At 37.7% G+C, this 18,538-nt stretch overlaps 1 protein-coding gene across 1 annotated transcript; it reads left to right on the forward strand.

Moving 5' to 3' along the window:
• Positions 1-1,184: 1,184 nt before the first annotated feature.
• Positions 1,185-18,145, forward strand: LOC145981254 (uncharacterized). Its single transcript, XM_083114408.1, has 5 exons — positions 1,185-1,254; positions 9,946-10,148; positions 11,102-11,242; positions 13,947-14,084; positions 16,493-18,145. Exons 2-5 carry the CDS (start codon positions 10,065-10,067, stop codon positions 16,694-16,696), a joined length of 567 nt encoding a protein of 188 aa, XP_082970534.1. The 5' UTR covers positions 1,185-1,254; positions 9,946-10,064; the 3' UTR covers positions 16,697-18,145.
• The last annotated feature ends 393 nt before the right edge of the window (positions 18,146-18,538 follow it).

Genomic DNA, 18,538 nt, shown 5'->3' on the forward strand with positions numbered 1-18,538 from the left:
AAATGTATTTACAAGTTTTATTGAAGTTTGCATAACTTCCAGGATAATTAGAAATCCGAAAGACGATTGATTTGCTTGGTTGATTTTGTTTATTTTATTTTTATTTTCTGCCACTCTTGGCTAATCGCGAAAATGAGGATGAGTGATGATATGAAAACGAAAACACCTACTCCAACCTTTTGAGCGAAAAACTGAAACCAGCCATTCTGCAGAGACAATGTTGTCTGGTATCCACTGGTGTGCTTTTGCTCCATGACAGTGCGAGACCCCACACTGCCAGTGTCACATTGTCTACCTTCGAGTACCTAAAGTTTGAGTGCTTACCGCAGTCTCCATATACGGCCGATCTTGCACCTTCCGATTTTCACACCTTTGGCCCACTGAAAGATGGCTAAATTGATCGAGGTTCCAGAATGACGACGAAGTCCAGTCGTGCATGAGTGGTTATGCACACGTCCAAAATATATTTCTCCCTGTGGAATCACTGTCCTTATCAAGCGCTGGCGTAGTTGCATTGAACTAGGGGGGGGGGAATATGTTGAAACATATTCCGGTAGTTCTTTTGGTGCTTGTAACATATTTCCGTTTACAACACACCTCCGGTTTATATTGAATTTGCCTTGTATTTTTCGATACCGATACAATTCGTATCGGCTCATCCGCAGTTTTAATGATTCTACTACAACAATCTTCTTCCGACTGTACGTACAGTCAGCGGCAATAAAAATGTGAAATACTCGCGTCTCTGCCAGGCGTGATGCGTGTTGCCTAACTCTATGGCGGTGGTAGAAGTTGCCATTGGAAATTTGCTATTAATATCCACGTATCGCCGTAGTATTAGGCAGCGCACATGACCTTGCAGGGATACGAGTATTTCAGGATTTTTATTGCCGGTGACTGTACATTTAAGAAACACTTCTATGTAACATTCGGCCTTTCATATTATCTTGGAAACTCCGCGCCTAAATAAGGCGTGTCGTATTGTCTCTCAACGTGACGTCACAATATATGGAGGTGAATGAGGAAAACGTGTAGAAACTCCGCCCTCTGTGTAGAAGACAACTGGTCTTCCTCGAATCCATTTGTGTACGGGAAGCGGTAATCCCGTGAAAGCACGTAGATGGCGCCGCGCCAGTTTTTATTCCGGATATAAAGACTAACCTCTAATCGGCAGTGAGTAGTGAGGTGTTGCTTCCGAGCTGTGACGAAAGGGTTTACGTGCAGCTGCTGCAGTGATACTTGTCCAACAACAAAGTGAGTACCTAATTCTTCTCTTTCGTATATTTTACAATCTACCACTGCATATACAGTAAAACCTCGTTAATCCGGACTAATGGGGGGATACGTCGATCGATTTAACGAGTCCGGATTAACTGAAATAACGTAAAAGAACAGTAGAAAGTTCATTAAAACTCCGTTTATAGCAACAAAACACGTTTATTATGGTGTATTTAAAGGGCATAGGCCTAAATACACTAGGCTATACAGTACAGTAAAATGTAAAGCAATACGATAATGCAGTGCTTCTAGCCATGTTTAAAACCTTGCATGGTGCTTCTTTTTGCCTGTTCGGATTAGGCGAAGTCAGGCTTATCGGGGTCCGCATCAACGAGGTTTTACTGTAATTTGCAGAAGCTTCTTATGCGTTAACTTTTTTCCATTCGCTACTACGTTTTGGCAGGAATAAAATTGTGACACTTTAACCTGTCATTTAGCGTAGTGCTCTATGATTACACGACAGTGGCGTGCGCAAGAGGATGCTTGTGTTTTTTTTTCATTGAATAATAATAATAAACACTATTTGATACTTTCTGCATCCCAGTAATGAAAAATAAAACAGTGAATGGTATTTCTCACGAATAGTAAATGCCAATCGCTTCAATTCTCCAAAACTTAAAACATAAGCTCCATCTCTACTCATCCACACAGGCAGAATTTTCAACGAAAAATATTTTGGTCAAAGCATTTCCATTTTAATTTACTTCTTCTGTGATTATTGACACCGTATCCATTAAAGTAACTGATTATTTCTTTTGCATTTTTTAAATCTCCAACTTATGAAATTGACACATCATATGAAAACGAGTCAAGTATAAATTTCATAGTTCGCTTCTTTCAGACACAACACATAGTAGTCACTTTTTACTGAGATCGTTAAAACAAAGAAAAGCACAGAACGTGTGAATTAAGAAAAATATTTACAACGTCCTCCTGTCGGACACCAGTCGTCACAAAGTTAGTCCGCTGCTCCTAATGTCGGGAACATGAGACTAACACTCTAAGGCTTGCTGGGTTTAAAACACAAATATCTTAAATTAGACACTGTTGTATGTTCACACATGCATCTTCATTTATGTGCATATACAAATTTACAAACTTTAGATAATCTGTTGCTTCAGGCTCAAGATGATACCAGTAATTCTCATAACATTTCCAAAACACGGTCGTTGCCTTGTAATCAAGGGGTCCCGGGTTCGATACATAGTGGTTCGGATCCCACTTTAAACTGTAGGTCCAGTCCCGATTAGCCTTGCGGTGCATAAAGTGGACTTAAAACCTCAACTCAACTCAACTCAATTTCCAAAACTATAACCTCTAAAGAACAAGAGCTCTTAATACAAATGTTGTACAATTTACTCACATATTGCGAACGTTTAATTACATAATTAGTTCCTGACTTTCAAATTTTCGGCAAGAAGAAAACTCGAAAGCCGAAAACTATTCTTGAATTCTCACCGTTACCAAGTTCTTGTTGATTCTTCACCTTCGCTTGTTTTCCAACTCAGTCCGTCGTCAGGTGAAAACATTCAGGCGGGTTCATTCACTTCCTTTGCCGAGATGGAAAAGTGACGTCAACGCTAACGGATTATGACGCATTTTAAAATATATGTCCAAGGTCAAAGAACAACTTTACCATTCTAATAATAGTTTTCTGTGATATTCTGAACATTATTTGAAATAACAAACACACACATATTCAAAGAAAAGGAATGCTGTGGGCAAAATATAACAACGCTTATTATATTGGGTGGGAAGTCCGTAGGGGTTCCGGGTTCGAATCTCGGCTTGAGCATGGATGTTTTTTGTGGATGTCCCTTCATCAATGTCATCATTTCATCACTCACTCTTACCTTCGCGATTAGCTAAGGGTGGCAGAAAAGCGATAAAATAAACCAAATCAATCAATCTATTTTTAAAAAGTAGTTTATGTAACGCTGAATTTCTGCCAATTTTGGCTAACTGCGAAGATGAGGATGAATGATGATAACATTAAATGATGAAGGGGCTATCAAAATCTTATGTTGCGCCAGTGGTTAAGGTTAATGCCATGAATCACCTGTGTTGCAGAGAGATATGGCAGATAACACTTCTTTACGTAAGGAATGTAAAGTACATCGTCACATCCGTATAAGAGTTGACCTTGGCACTGTTCCAGATCCTAACACATGCTTTTCAACTAAGTATATGTGTTAGTCATGCGGACAGTTAGCAAACATTACCGAGATTAAACCTGAGGGACGGAACAAGGAGCGCAGCCATTGAAGCAACTTACTAGTCAGAGTACAGGAATGCAGATTAACGAAATACTAGACTTACGTGGACAGAATATTAACTCGTGTGTGGTCTCCATCGGAAGAAAAATAAACCGTGTAGTTCCGTCTGGCTCATGAGCGTAGGTCGTCCGCCTACCACATGAGGGGTGTGACTGCCCATATTCCCAATGGTCTCGTACGTTTCATTCATTTGTTTCTAAAAGTGTGTTTCGCCGGACCCCGTGGCGGAGTGGTTAGCACATCGCGCTACGACGCCAGGGGTCCCGGGTTCGAATCCCGCCCTGGGCATGAATGTTTGTGAGTGTCCATTCATCAATTTCATCATATCATCACTCATCCCCATCTTCGCAAATTAGCCAAAAGTGGCACAAAAGCGAAGTAAAAATACAGCAAATCAATCAATTAAGATGTGTTTCCGGAGAGGACCTACAGTTTATATCTGCATACGAGTCTCTATGCAATGTACCTCCACCGGTGATCGAACGTCGATCATTGATTGAGTTGGTGCTTTAAGTCCACTTTATGCACAGTAATGCTAATCGGGACCGGAACTACTGTTTAAAGTGGGATCCGAAGCACTACGTGCCCTGGAATCGAATCCGGTACCCCTTGATTACAAGGCGACGACGCTACCACTGCGCCATCGGGAAGGCCCGAACGTGGATCATTAATTCGTTATTCTACATATGCATTGTTCTTACACCAAACCTCAAATAACCATGCGTTTGAAGTTCTTCTCCCTTCGATTCATCCAGATGCTTGTTAAGTTCCACAGCTTACTTCACGTTATCTTTCTCTCACTATATTATTCTTCATTCGTTTATCAACTTCCAAGAAATAAGGAAATTATTATTATAATATTACGTTGGATAATATATTTGAAATTGGATTTGATCGTAATTTTGTTCTAGAAAAATAATTTGATTTTTGGATGGAGCATCATGCCATAATTCCTAAAAGAAATGTATTACCTGTGATGAGAAAGTTTGGAAAATATGTGTCCACGCGTCTTGCCCCCCCCCCCCCCCCATTCCCACGAACTCACACATATACAAGATGTCTCCGTACAACACCGACAAATATTTGGAGCGCTTTGAGGTTAACATAAAGACAACCTTTGAAAATTGGACATGAAGGAGGCCCCGTTTCGCCTCTACAGGTCTTTGAAAACCATTTTTTTATCGTGGATGTCAGCAGCCATCCCTTAGATGGACAGGCCATGTAGCACGAATAGAAGAGGAAAGAAGAATTTACAGGTTTCTTGTTTGGGAACCTGATGGTAAGAGGCCGTAGGAAGACCAAGACGAAGATGGAGGAATAACGTTGAGATGGACCTAAATGAAATCGTAGGGATGGAAAAGATTGGACTGATCTTGCCCAGGATAGGGACAGATGGAATGCTTGTGTTGCTGCAGCCATAAACCTTCGGGTTTAAGAAAGCTAGAGAGTTAGAGTTAGTCAACAGCCATGCGATAAAGACTCACGTTTGGAGCTCGTAGTTATATTTTCTGTGCGAAAACCACAAAATACAAAACTTGTCTGCTCTTTCTAATATAAAAGCATGTAATATAACGTGCAACGTCTGCATGTATGATTTAATTGCGAGGGGTGGGGGGTTAATCCAGACGACCCACCCCATCAGTCTCACCGGTACATGCTATAGCATAGTTTATTTTCCGAACGAAAAAATACAATTATTATGAATTGCTGTTTAAGTTCACCTTAAGCACAGAAAAGCTAATCGGGACTGGACCTACAGTTTAAAGTGCGATCCTCCACCGAGTATCGAACCCCGGGACCCCGAGATTACAAGGCGACGACGTTACAACTAAGCCATCGGGGAGGCCCCCGAAAACAAAAAAAAGCAAAACAGCGGAAGCTTTGGATCTTTTCGATATTGTACGGCGATGTTTGCTTGGAAATATTTTAGTGGGCAGTGTATAAGTGTGAACACAACGGCTCACCATAGTCAGTGAATATAATCATTGGAACCTGGAAGCACAACTAAAGAAGACAATTGATTTGCTTTATTTTACTTCGCTTTTTGTGCCACTTTTGGCGAATTTACGAAGAAGGGGATGAGTGATGATATGATGAAATTGATGAATGGACATTCACAAATATCCATGCCGAGGCCGGGATTCGAACCCGGGATCCCTGGTGTCGTAGCGCGATGTGCTAACCACTTCGCCACAGGGGCCGACAAGTAAAGAAGACAATTTTCCTGTCAGTCCGTAGGGGCTTAAATATACTCCATTCCCACTCCTCACTCACGTGTGAGTATTAAAATTCTAAATTTTGTAGACGAATATTTTTTTTCTGTTTGGAGAAATTCCTATGAAATTATTTGTCTTTGATCTCACGGTGTAATGCTGTGCTTTCTTCAGAATATACCGGGTAGGTATACCCTGTCTCTGGGACAAGGCTGCGCAGAGAAGTGGAGTAAATCGAGTGGGCAGAGCGAAGCTGTACGTACACTCTGTTGCGAAGACTGGTAACTTCAGTCGTTCTCCCCTCCCCCCACACACGCAATCCCGTTCCCTCTCACATGTTCATTTGATGGATTCGTCACGTGTCACAACTTGCGCAATGACTTGTTTTCGTGTCCCTGCTCGAGAGATAGATGGGAAAGATTACAGGATATAAATGGACGGGGGATTTATTTATTTATTTATGCTTTGCACTTCTACAGAGGATTGAACCCCCAATTACAGAAGGCGTACACTGTGTTTGATTAATACAATAGAAATTACATGGAAATATACAAACCCATATTCATTCATTCACGTACAATACATATAACATACAGCATACGTAACACATGAGATATAATACTTGTCTACATACATTTAGGCAAGAGGTTTATACGTAATTCACAATTTTAACACCATTAAGCTTTGTTTCCATGATTACGAAAAAATATAAATATGCTGACCAAGGCAGTAACTTATTTTATTAAAAATATAAACTAAACGTAACGTTTCAACCGTCTAGCAAGGTCTTCTTCAGGCTCTGTATCAAGTATGTTTGTATATATAATGCCCTGTTTTTGTATCTTGTTACTTTTGTACTTGATATAGAGTCTGAAGAAGATCTTGCTAGAAGGTTGAAACGTTACGTTTAGTTTATGTTTTTAATAAAATAAATTACTGCCTTGGTCAGCATATTTATATTTTTTCGTAATTCACAAGTATTGCACACTGTAAATGGTAACATTTATATTAAACAATCTATCAGAGTTTCGTTTTCGTTTTTCTTTTCGGCTGAAGCTGTTTTCCCGCCTGAAGGAAAATAAATGCGAAGACTTTACATAATATCGACCGGGAAAAAACGTTAATCGGAAGGAAGAAACCACGTGCTCTGCTTACGTTACTGAAGTTGGAAAGTGCTTCTCTAGTTAGTCAACACTGGCTCTTAGTATAAACACCCAAGGCCGATCACACGGAACTGGATTTCCAGTAGGAATGTCCTAGTTGGCACTGGACTGGCTGCCAGGCTGGCTGCTAGACTGGTCTTGACGACTAGACCGTGCTCTAATTACAACTGGCTTTCTCTGCTGTGGAACAGCCAATCAGAGAAAGAGTTTGGTCATTCATGTGAAGATAGTCTGTGAGATTGGCAAGGGAAAGTATTTTGCCTGTGATTTCCGAGTGTTGGTTCTTCTTGTTCGCTGCTCGTGAAAGATGATGTGCATTCGTGTTCATTAATATTCAGAAATGTATCCAAAGCGATGAGATTTGTACACAACAAATGTGATTAGCCGATAATGAAAAGTCTCATTATTACCAGTGCATTAAATGTTTGACTTATTTAGATGAACAAAATATTTTTTATGAATGAATTTTGCGCATCTCATGTATGAATATATTACCCGAGTTCATTAAAAACCTTGTTGAGTACATCTTGATTACCATATTGTCTTTCGAACCAATATATACAGTAAAACCTCGTTAATCCGGATCCAGATAAGCCGGACTTCGCTTAATCCGAACAGGCAAAAGCCCCCCCCCCCCCAAAAAAAAGCAGAATGCAAGGTTTTAAATGTGGCTAGAAGTCAAGAATCGCATTCGTCATATTGCTCCGTAACTGCTAAGAATACGTACATCCAACGTCCATGGGAGAACTCCCAAAAGAAAAGTCAGTCAACCACTGATGAAATTCTGTTTATCTTATCCCTCATTAGTCCGGATTAACGGGGTTTTACTGTAGTCCACACTTTTCTTGTAATTCTTTTAATTTTAATTTTTTAAAACAGCAATAGCTATTCTCCTACAACGTTCTTCAAATTGCTCGTCCATCTTCTTAGCTTGTCTGCTCTGCGCAATGTCTTATGGGAACAAAAGTAATCGACAAGTACGGTAGCAAGTATCATGTGAGGCGAAAACTAGCAAGTGAACCAGTACCTCACATCTAGTCCCAGTCCAACTGAAAAATCCAGCAGATCTAGAGTCGTGAGATTCAGGCATTTGTCAATCCTTTGCATTCAAATTCACATCAACGAAAGAGATTTCAACTTTTCGTCCTTTCTAACTCTTCTATACTCTTCATTTCAACCAGTCCCTGTATTTTTTCTTATTGGACGGAATTATCCAACGCGGCATCTTTCGGACGAGGTTTGAAACACATCGACGAAAGCACAAGAACGTCGACTTTGCTGCCATCTTCAGGGAAGTTCGTTCATTACAGCTCCGGTCGCCTGCATCTGGGAGTTGCTACATTTGCTCTTTTTAATGTTTATTCCCTTTCCTGTTCACCCGCAGGGAACGAATAGGTTAGTGCCAATCCTGTACGTACTGAGTGCCAAGTATCACATACTAAGGAAGGACACTAATTAAGTTGTTCCTTTTTCAATAGCTGCACGAGAACTTGACAGAAGTCTGCTTCTTCGTTGGCAATCTTTTTTTCTTTCAGATAGGCTAATCAGGACTGGACCTGCAGTCCAAAGCACTTGAATGTGCCTCGATTGGGGTCGTATCCTTGAATATAAGCCTGCTTTCTCGATTGACCCCGGGCAATACAGGACATACACACACTTTATGATCGAATGATCGAAATCCTTCTAAAGGATTGTAATTAATTTACGATTGCAGAGGTCGGTAAAGCATGAAAACCAGGGTTGTTAAAAGTCCAAGAATTGTAAATAAATTCAATTCCGGTCCAAGAAAGAAAATCAGCAAGCGTTCATCGGTTCTGGACCATAAAGAACCTTTCTATCTCTAAGGTACTTCAATTCGATCAAGGAACCTCTTTACGGGATCAATTTAAATCCGGTCCAGGAACCTTTTTCCGTATCAATTTAAATGCGGTCCAGGAACTTTTTTTAGTATCAATTTAAATCCGGTCCAAGTCCCGTATTGAAATGAATCAACTTGTACCGAATTTAAATTGTGGGAGAAAGAAGGTTCTGGTCCTGTTGCGGAACCAATTAGAATTTATGCGTCCCTGGACCTTTAACAACCGTGATGTAAATGGACAGTGCGGTATGTATTTAGAAGGTGATAAATTGTTTATAGTAAGATATTTTGCTATTGTTTTTAATATGGAGTTAGATGTAAAACTTATAATTGCATTTCAAGTCGAGGAATAAATACAAGTAGACAAAGTCTGGGGACATGCACTATATTTTATAAGGAACATGTATTTGGTATGGTCAATAAATAACCGGATTAATGCAGTGAGAAAGCGAAATAAAGTGACAGAGCGATGAAACTTACCGTATATGTAGGCCAGGCTGGGGTACGCCACATGTCTGCGAGACGAGTTCCAGACCGCGTCGCTAGGTGGCAGCACTGGCAGGGAAGGGAATTTGTGTATGTGCAAATTGCCTCCAAGGCGCCCGTCAGTCGTTCAGTGAGGTGAGTCATGGAGTTCACAGTGTCAGGTGCCACAAAGGAGGTTCAGCGATCCGTGATACAGTTTTTGAAGGCAGAAGGCAACACCGTAGTGAAGGTGTTTATGAACAACAGTGTATGATGTACCATGACTAATGCCGAGTTTGGTTGCAATCTGGTTCAGACTAATCCCCCGACACTCCCGTATGAGGTCATCAACGGCAGAAATGGACTCATCCGTGATGGCATACTCCCCTGCGTTGTTGAGGCACTTGACACTGTGAACGCCATGACTCACCTCACTGAATGACTGGCGCCTTGGAGGCAAATTGCACATACACAACCTCCCTTCCCTGCCAGTGCTGTCACCTAGCGACGCGGTATGGAACTCGTCTTGCAGACATGTGGCGTACCCCAGCCTGGCCTACATATCCCGTAAGTTTCATCACTCTGTCACTTTATTTCGCTTTTTCACGGCAATAATCCTGCTATTTATTGACCGTACCAAATACTTTATTCGGATATTTTGTGTTCACTTCGAATCTTTTAATTTATTCCAGGATTCCCCATACCGTGGATTGTGCACAAGCTGGTTTATTGAGAGTTACCCTTGAACAGCTCTGCACGTGTTTTATGCACTCTTCTAAAGACAGGATCTGCAGAGTGTAACGAGAGACCAATGGACATTTTATATGACCTTGAGCCTCTTGCATTGGTGGCCGAAAATGCAAGCAATCAACTCGACAGCTTCATTGGAGATTTTGTAAGTACCCACGGGAACATGGTAAAATTAAATATGTCAAAGCGTAGATTAAGGAATTCTGAACGACGATTTGAAAAATATAATGGATTGCCTGCATCGTATTCGAGACTTGGCAGTCGAGATTGCTCTGTCACCAAGGCGGCTCGTAGTAAGTGGCATTGTTCCATGCAGGGTGTTGCAATAACAGGAAATGAACAAATAAAGAATACTTTTGGTTTGTTCTGGATACTTTCAGTTACCTTCTATTGCAACGCCCTGTATATTGTAATGAAATTATTACAGCTGAATGTGTATACGTATTATCGACCACCTACCTATTATTTAATGAACATAAACTTTAGTATTTGCATTGTACGTCTACTGTTAGAATATTCCTAATAAGCATATTCTCTTGTGATCACATAAATACTTAAGAAATAAACACAAGGTAAATGAAATTATTGAACTTGATGTGTGTGATTTTCTGAACAAAGGTTTTATATAATCGTAAGAATGATGTAATTAGGTACTTTAGTAGAATGCTGCAGGAGCTACGATTAAAACCCACAAGTCCAACCTATTATTTGGACTTGGAATATCCTAACTCTTACTCAGCTGTAGGTCCATCTACTAACGTGAATCTTGTTGACTAAAAAAATTACCTCAGAATCGTATATAATTTGGTTCGTGTTGTGTCATACAAAGTATATCCTTTCATAAATTTCATCGTATCATCATTCATCCTCACATTCGAGATTAGCCAAAAGTTGCAGAAAGTGAAGTAAAATCAATCAACAACTTCCACTCTTTTCAAGTATTTAAGTAATGAACTTAACGAATCTTAGGAATAATCTTGTAAACAAAACATATCAAAATGACTTCTGTTTGCAATTTATCTCAGACCTTCTAGTTTTCAAGTTTATGTTTACGGCTCTTCGACTGTAGAACTAATTCAATTTTCTCGTTGTCTGCAGGTGCTTGCGAGGTTCCAGGTGCCATACGAAGATCACAAGGAGGAGTGGAAGAACGCGACGTACGAAGGACTCTCGTTGCAGGAGGAGCTAGGGAAGGATCTTGATATTCCCCTCCCTGTGGATTACCTGGAAAGTGTGGATGTATGTAGGACGGTATTTTCTATTTCATTTCGTAGTATTGTAATTTTCTTGTAATTTGATCCTATGGTAGCGTGAAGAAATATCCGAGTAGTTAACACAAAATTAGTATACAAGGGTATTCCAGCATTACGTGGGTGACATTTTACATATAAAATCTAAGGTTCTAGACATAAGATTGGATTAAAATATCCATAATGAATTAATTTCATAGAATTTTGAAGCACTTGGTGGTGTCTGGTAACAAATGAAAAAAGTTTGACTATGTTGACAAGGCTGAGTGCATGAAAAGTATTTAAAAAGCTGTGCTGTGTGTGTGTGATGCTTCAAAAATGTAGCAAACTTTGACTTCATTTGTCTGTGAAGCATATAGGCTGCAGATGATAGTACCTTTTATTGGTGAAATGTGCAAATTATATGCAGTCACAAACATGTGAACCATAATGCAATTAAAAACAATAATAATTTCCATATTAATTCATTTTGTTATTATCATGGAGTAGGGCCTCTTTTCGTGGTTTCGTTCAAGGGGAAATGCGTGTACACAGATGAAAAGTGACTATGAGCCCATAGATCTCCTTACAGCTAATTTATGTAAAAACATGTGAAACCATTGTTTTATTGTATTTCATTTGAATTACGTTTTTCATAATAAATTAAATATATTCAGTGCGGATCGATTTGTGGTTTTCTAAACAACAAACCCGCTAAATTGAAAGGAAAGTTGACATAGAATAATTAAAACAATATTACAACATTATGCAACGTTTATTTATCATTTTCCATAAAAGCATTTTGTATTTGCCTCAGACGTAACATATAGTTAGTGTCAGAGTTCATACTTCTTTCTAAGTATTATTACATTTGTTTTCATTTTCTAGTATTTACATGATGCTACTACTATTAAAGCTACATCTGACATTTTGCAACATATTTCATAGATTTTAGTTTTGTATGCTATGACAGTAATCAATATCATAATGTAAATGGTCTTTATTACTATTATTTCTCTCTCTGAAATTCGCATTCTTTTTTCACTTTTGATTATATTGTGCAAATATATTTAGGATTTTTTTTTAAAAAAAATAGGTAGTTGCCCTACTTATTTATTTATTTTCGTAATACATGTTCTTCAGTGTATTAACGTGAAGAATAAATATGAATAAAGATAGTATTAACTTATTAGACATGAATTTACAGCACTGAATTTCATTACAAGTAATGAATGTAACATAAATCTTATCAATTGTTATATCTATGCAACAATAAAATAGATTCATTCATTCATTCATACTTTATTGGTTTTAGCTGTTATACCAGCTCGACACCAAGTGTTCTAAATATAAGTCATGCATGTAACATGATACTGTTACATCTAATTACAAATTTTGAATATATACAGTTTTCATATACATCATATTTACATCGATATCATGCAAAATCTAAAATTTATAATAAATGCAATTTTTATATCTGGTGACTATATCAAGTTACACATTTTGAATCTTTACAAATTTCCTATGTCTATATTAATATCATGAAGAAATCCAAAAATTATAAATACAATTGTTACATCTGGTGACGATATTAAAGAGGCTAAAGAAGTTGGGAGAGGTAAAAAAGGTAAAGAAAGGTAAAGTGTTCCCCTGTGCATAGCACCACGCCATGAAGGCGTATAGGGGGTGTGGGGGTAACGCCACACACTTTCTTGATCCGGTCGTGAGTGGGGGTGATGTGATCAGCATCACGCCCCTGACCGCCTTTACCCCCCAGGGTTTCCCCCAGGTACCCATGTTATTCGACGCTGGGTGGGCGCCGGGGCCGCTTCCACCGTTAGAAAAGTTCCCGGATTTGAACCGGCCGGGGATCGAACCCGGGACCTTGAGCATGGTAGTCAGACGCGTTACCGACTGAGCCACCGCGTATTCCTTTTTTTATTAAATTCTTGAATAAGATCTCCTTTTGAGTGGTATAAAGTGGACATTGAAATATAACATGATTAGCATCTTCCGGGTCTAGATTGCATTTGCACATAGGTGCATTAACTAAATTAATTTTATGTAAATGGTGGTATAACGTATGTGACCTGATCTTAATCTTAGTATTAAAACTAAAACTTTCTGGATATATTAATTGTATAAATTCACGTAGTCTTTTTGTTTAAATTTAGTACGTTTTTATATGAATGACCCATTTATGTAAATTTTTGTTTAACCCAACAAAATAGGAAAAAAATTGAATTCGTTCTCGGTTATGGTTGCAATAATGAAGTCAATATTCATCAGGTAATCGTAGACTATTTACAAGTTTTTTCCCATATTGGAAAATGTTTTCTTCAGACTTTGCTTTAAATTATGACAACTTATCATGTCAACCCCTTTTCCATTTCAAACTCTCGAAGAACCTTATCGTAGAGTGGGATCCATGAGTATTACCGTCCAAATTGTCCATCACCATGTTCGCACACTTTATTTTACCCAATAAGAGCTTCAAGAATTAAAAGAAAACTCAAAGCAAGCTGTTGACAACTTCTGCACCAGCATACATAAGAAATCATCGCTTAAAAACCTATTGGATGTGAGAAAAAATTAATGAAAATAGTCATGGACAATTTGCCGAACAATACTAGTGTACACTCTCATAGGAGCAATACAACTTTGAGCACAGTGTAGTTCATAATAAACTTATAACATTTTTTCTATTGCAGATGGACGAGGTGTTGAAGAAAAGTCACACAGCATTACAAAAGATTGTGGTGTCATTAGAGAAGGTATCAACGGACGAAGAAGAAAAGGCAGCACAATTTTCAAACGAGCTTAGTCAAGCTTTAGGCTATGCGAAACAGGTATGTTAAAAGGTAGTGTTTAATGGCATCCTGTTTCAAACTCTTGAGAAATTGAGGTATTTGATCCATATAGGCGTCTTACTGACAGATATATTTTTACAAGCATATAATCAGCACTTTAGAATATTTCGGAAGCATTGACCGCGAAATAAAAATTTACTTTTGGGATCTTTTCTTCAAAAACCTTAACATATTTTTAAAAGGGAGCATAAATTTAACGAACATAAGTATCATCGAAGAAGCATGTGTAGCATATACAATTTCATCGTACCTATTTGCGATAACTAGAATGATGGTGAAATGATAAAAATAGATTAAGAAAGAAGTACTTTGAAATGTTCACACCTTACCAATAATTCGAACATGATAGCTCGACTTCGTACCACACTAAATTAACAACTACACCGCAGGAAGTGGGCATAAAACGGCCAGGTATTAAAAATAATCTTTCTGTGAAAATATATAATCCTGTACTTATCCATCCTCTGCTGATCAATGTAAATTAGTGGTCTGGATATTTATTATTATTATTATTATTCTGTTTCCATGTTCTGTTACTGGAAAATTTTGACGAAAGTTCTATTTTGTGAGAAAACATTATGCGGTTGAAATATTGCTATTAATAACCGAACATTATTTTAGAAATATTTATCTTAGAAAGGCTATAAAATATACCGTTTTCATTTGAAAGCAAACCTGGATATCCAAGGGGATAAGTCCCATTGTATTCACTTCATTCTGTGGATTATTTTTAAAAGTTCGTTCACCTTGATTTTAAGATTTTGTGAATCAAACAGTGCTTTCTCTAGGCATACTAACGTTAGTGGTCAATTTTTAGCTTCGTGTATAACTGTACATTTAATTATGAGAGAAAATGATAATTTAAAAGTTTCTATAACAAATTCATTTGATACTTCCACAGCATACACACATTGACATTTTGATTTCCCGTAGTATAATGCTAATACAGGGTGTCTACCAACCAAGAAAGTCAAGAAATCAACATGTATGTCAAGAAAGTCAAGAAAAAGTCAAGAAATTTTGCTATTGGTCAAGAAGTTTTGATATTTTTTTTCTACAGTATAGTGAATTTAAATTGTTATATACCTGTACTGGGATTGGATACAATGTAATATTTAGAAATCTAAAATTGTATTGAGTTTTTAATTGGTTAAGATTTGTTCACTTTGTTTCCTAAGAATTACATTCTTGTATGCAGGAAATTTTGTAAAAATATTAAATAAAGTAATGTGGCTATTCACCATCCAGGATGAAGTCTCAAGCATTAATTTCTACATGCATTAATAATTAATGCAAGTCTAAATCCATTGTTCAAGTACAACTTCAGTTTTCATCTTAACCAGTCCTGTGGTAGGGGTTTCTCATTGAATAAAAAGGAAAGAAAGGTCACGAAAAGCCATGAAAAATTCAAGAATATTGGATTTCTCATGTTGGTAGACACCCTGTAACATAATTGCAATCAACGTGGATTGATTTAAATCAGGTTAATCGCGACATAAATCAAAATTTAAATCAGGTGATTTTTTAAAGAAAAAATCACTGATTCAAATCAATTTAAAGAAATAATTTATAGAATAATGTACACAAGGATTTTGTAGATATCAGAATCACTTTTGATGAAAGTACATTAATCTCGTAATCATTGAATGGTGTTTATTAGGCTCTAAGAAAGGAAACAAAATATATGTACTGATGGGGTGAACTCATACAAAAGTAAATGTAACGTGTAATATGTAAATTCATCTTGATTTAAAATTAAATAATTTTCATAGACAAAAATAGCAAACATTTTGTGTAGACAAATATACAAAATATTAATCATGTTAAACAGTAAATAGTGTCATTATCATTAAACTGTAAATAAACATGACAGCTGATATTTTGCAAACTATAATTTAAAAAATTGCCAAACTTCAGCTACAAAGACTATCAGAAATATTTTAAGTTACAATTATAGAGTACTTCTAGAATGTTTCATTTTCACTCGAAAAGAAGTTACTGAAATTATAATAGTTTCATTAACACTCAACAAATATTTCCATAGTATGTTCATACATACAGTATCAAAAACAGAAAATGAATATTTACATGTAATTTTATATTCGCTTCAATCAAACTGTTCAAATATTTTACAGGGCTGTTTACCAGGAAAAGCCTTTCTATAAAGAAACAGGTATGGTTCCAGAAACCATGTAAGCAATTTTAAGCGTTTTTTTTTAAAAAAAAAAGTCAAAAATTTATTTACATTTTATAAATCCGATTTTTAAATAAAAATCATGATTTTATCCACCCTGATTACAATAAAGAAGAAAACCAAGTGCTATAAATTACATCACAATCTACTTCTGTAACTTGAAGTTTATTTTTCTCTTGGTGCGCCATTTCAGGTGGCAGTTGAGGTGGAGGAGCTTTTGGAGCGAAGGGAAGTGAAGGCACCGGATGACATCACTGAAGATTTCATGAACCAATTCACAAGAAACATGGAGCATGAAACTTTTCGAATGTTGCGAGATTGGTTTGTTTTGAGAGAATACATGGTGGCTCTTCAATATGTGTTAGAAGTCTTCACTTATATCTTAAAGCAATCTTAGCATTTAGAAAACTTACACAATTATATATCAGGCTTGCATGTGATCACAAATGGTCGTAATATAGTGGAGTGAACAAAAATGTGGCTTGTACAGTGTCTTTTTTTGGTCGAGGTGTCCGTGGAGCAACGGCTAGCGCGGCGGGAAGTGGGAGCGCGTCTGCCGGCAAACTGGATGCAACGTCCACGTAACTGCAACTGCTAGCTATGTAATGAAATAATCTCGTACAATTACATTCACAGTTATAATTAAAATGAGCACGTACCTTGTTACAAGAGGTGTTGGAAATGATGTTCTCCTGCATCCACACATTTACGGCATATTTATAAGAAATTTTCACTAATACGTATCAGTTCCTCTTCGGAACTTGCTTCAATTTTTCTCCTGATATTTTCTTTCAATTCTTCTCATGTATGGCTTCAGGTGTAATAGCTTGGTAGCTCGCCACGCAGACGTCATGAAAATGTATGTTTCTTGTGCAAGGCGCCGAAGGGATTTTGGATCGTACGTCAACGTTTCTTCCCATTAAACACACGTCGTTTTACCCTTTGCTTCTTATCAAGAACAGGCCCTGGTTACCTAAATTTGTTCACAAGTTGTCGAAGACTGTCTCTGTGTGAAATAGGAACATCTGGGAATTCTGCTGCAAAACGTATTTTAACGTTCCTACAATGACGCAGGAGTCGTGCATAAAAATGCGTTGTTTCAAATTGTACGGATAGCGTGGCATCATTAGACTGCAGAAAAGCACCACTAATACTTAAACTAAAACAAAACAATCTAAAACACTTATTACCACCTTAACACTTCACAAACACGTGCAAACTGGACACCAGCTATCTAGATAGTGAAGCATTGACGCGTACAGCTGTGCTCTAAATGCCGGCAGACTCGATCCAACTTCCCGCTTCGCTAGCCGCCGCTCCACGGACCATACAAGGCACGTACAGTGGGATCCATGAGTATTATCGTGCAAATTGTCCATGACTATTTTCATTAAAATTTACCTTACATCCTATATGTTTTTAAGCGATGGATTTTTATGTATGATGTTGCAGAAGTTGTTAACAGCTTGTTTTGAGTTTTCTTTTAATTCTTGAAGCTCTTACTAGGTCAAATAAAGTGCGTGAACATAGTGATGGACAATTTGCAGGGTAATACTCATGGATCCCACTGTACAAGAAGTACGGGTGATCGCTCACAGGTGAAATAATGAGGAAAATAAGGAGATATTTGTTTTACGATAAGATATTGCAAATCTAATTTGTAACAAATGTAATGGTACTATTACGGTATGGTGTTGCCTGTTCCATATTCATTTGTCATGAATGTATGTATTCACTTATTTGTGTGTACATTTAGTATTACATATTACGCTTAATATTTTGTTGTAAATGGCAGTATTGGTAAAACGTCCATTTTTTAATTTATTGTATGAATGTATTTATTTATATGGATGAATAAAATTAACTAATCTATAATTTCGTATGTGTTGGTTACTTGGCCTTTATATTCTTAACATTGCCGTATAAAACTAAAGTATTCATCGTACTGCATGTTTGATATTTGTACTCACCTCTCTAGGTTAATCACGACGGTGAAAGTCAAAGATGAAATGGTGATGTACGAGGAACGTCTAGAAAGTAAGTTCCGATGGCAACCGTACGCGGCGCTAGTGGTAGGAGCGCGACTCGCGCATTCAGGTAACAGGAAGTGGTATGTGGCAGCGTACAAGCGCTTTTAAAAACACTTTTGGCTCAAATCAACGATGACCAGTGGCGGCGATTGGGTTTTAAAAATTGGTACAAGTTGCCTAAACTAGCGAGGCAAGGACAGTTAACTCCC

Source organism: Lepisma saccharinum, chromosome 29 (assembly GCF_977018435.1).
Source record: "Lepisma saccharinum chromosome 29, izLepSacc3.1, whole genome shotgun sequence".
Taxonomy (NCBI): Eukaryota; Metazoa; Arthropoda; class Insecta; order Zygentoma; family Lepismatidae; genus Lepisma; species Lepisma saccharinum.

What these genes read in the sequence shown, in the direction of transcription:
- LOC145981254 (XM_083114408.1), top strand. Translation starts at nt 10,065, where the DNA reads ATGGACATTTTATATGACCTTGAGCCTCTTGCATTGGTGGCCGAAAAT. An exon ending in ATTACCTGGAAAGTGTGGAT is followed by an intron (nt 11,243 to 13,946) that starts GTATGTAGGACG and finishes TTTCTATTGCAG; the next exon opens with ATGGACGAGGTGTTGAAGAA. An exon ending in CTTTAGGCTATGCGAAACAG is followed by an intron (nt 14,085 to 16,492) that starts GTATGTTAAAAG and finishes GCGCCATTTCAG; the next exon opens with GTGGCAGTTGAGGTGGAGGA.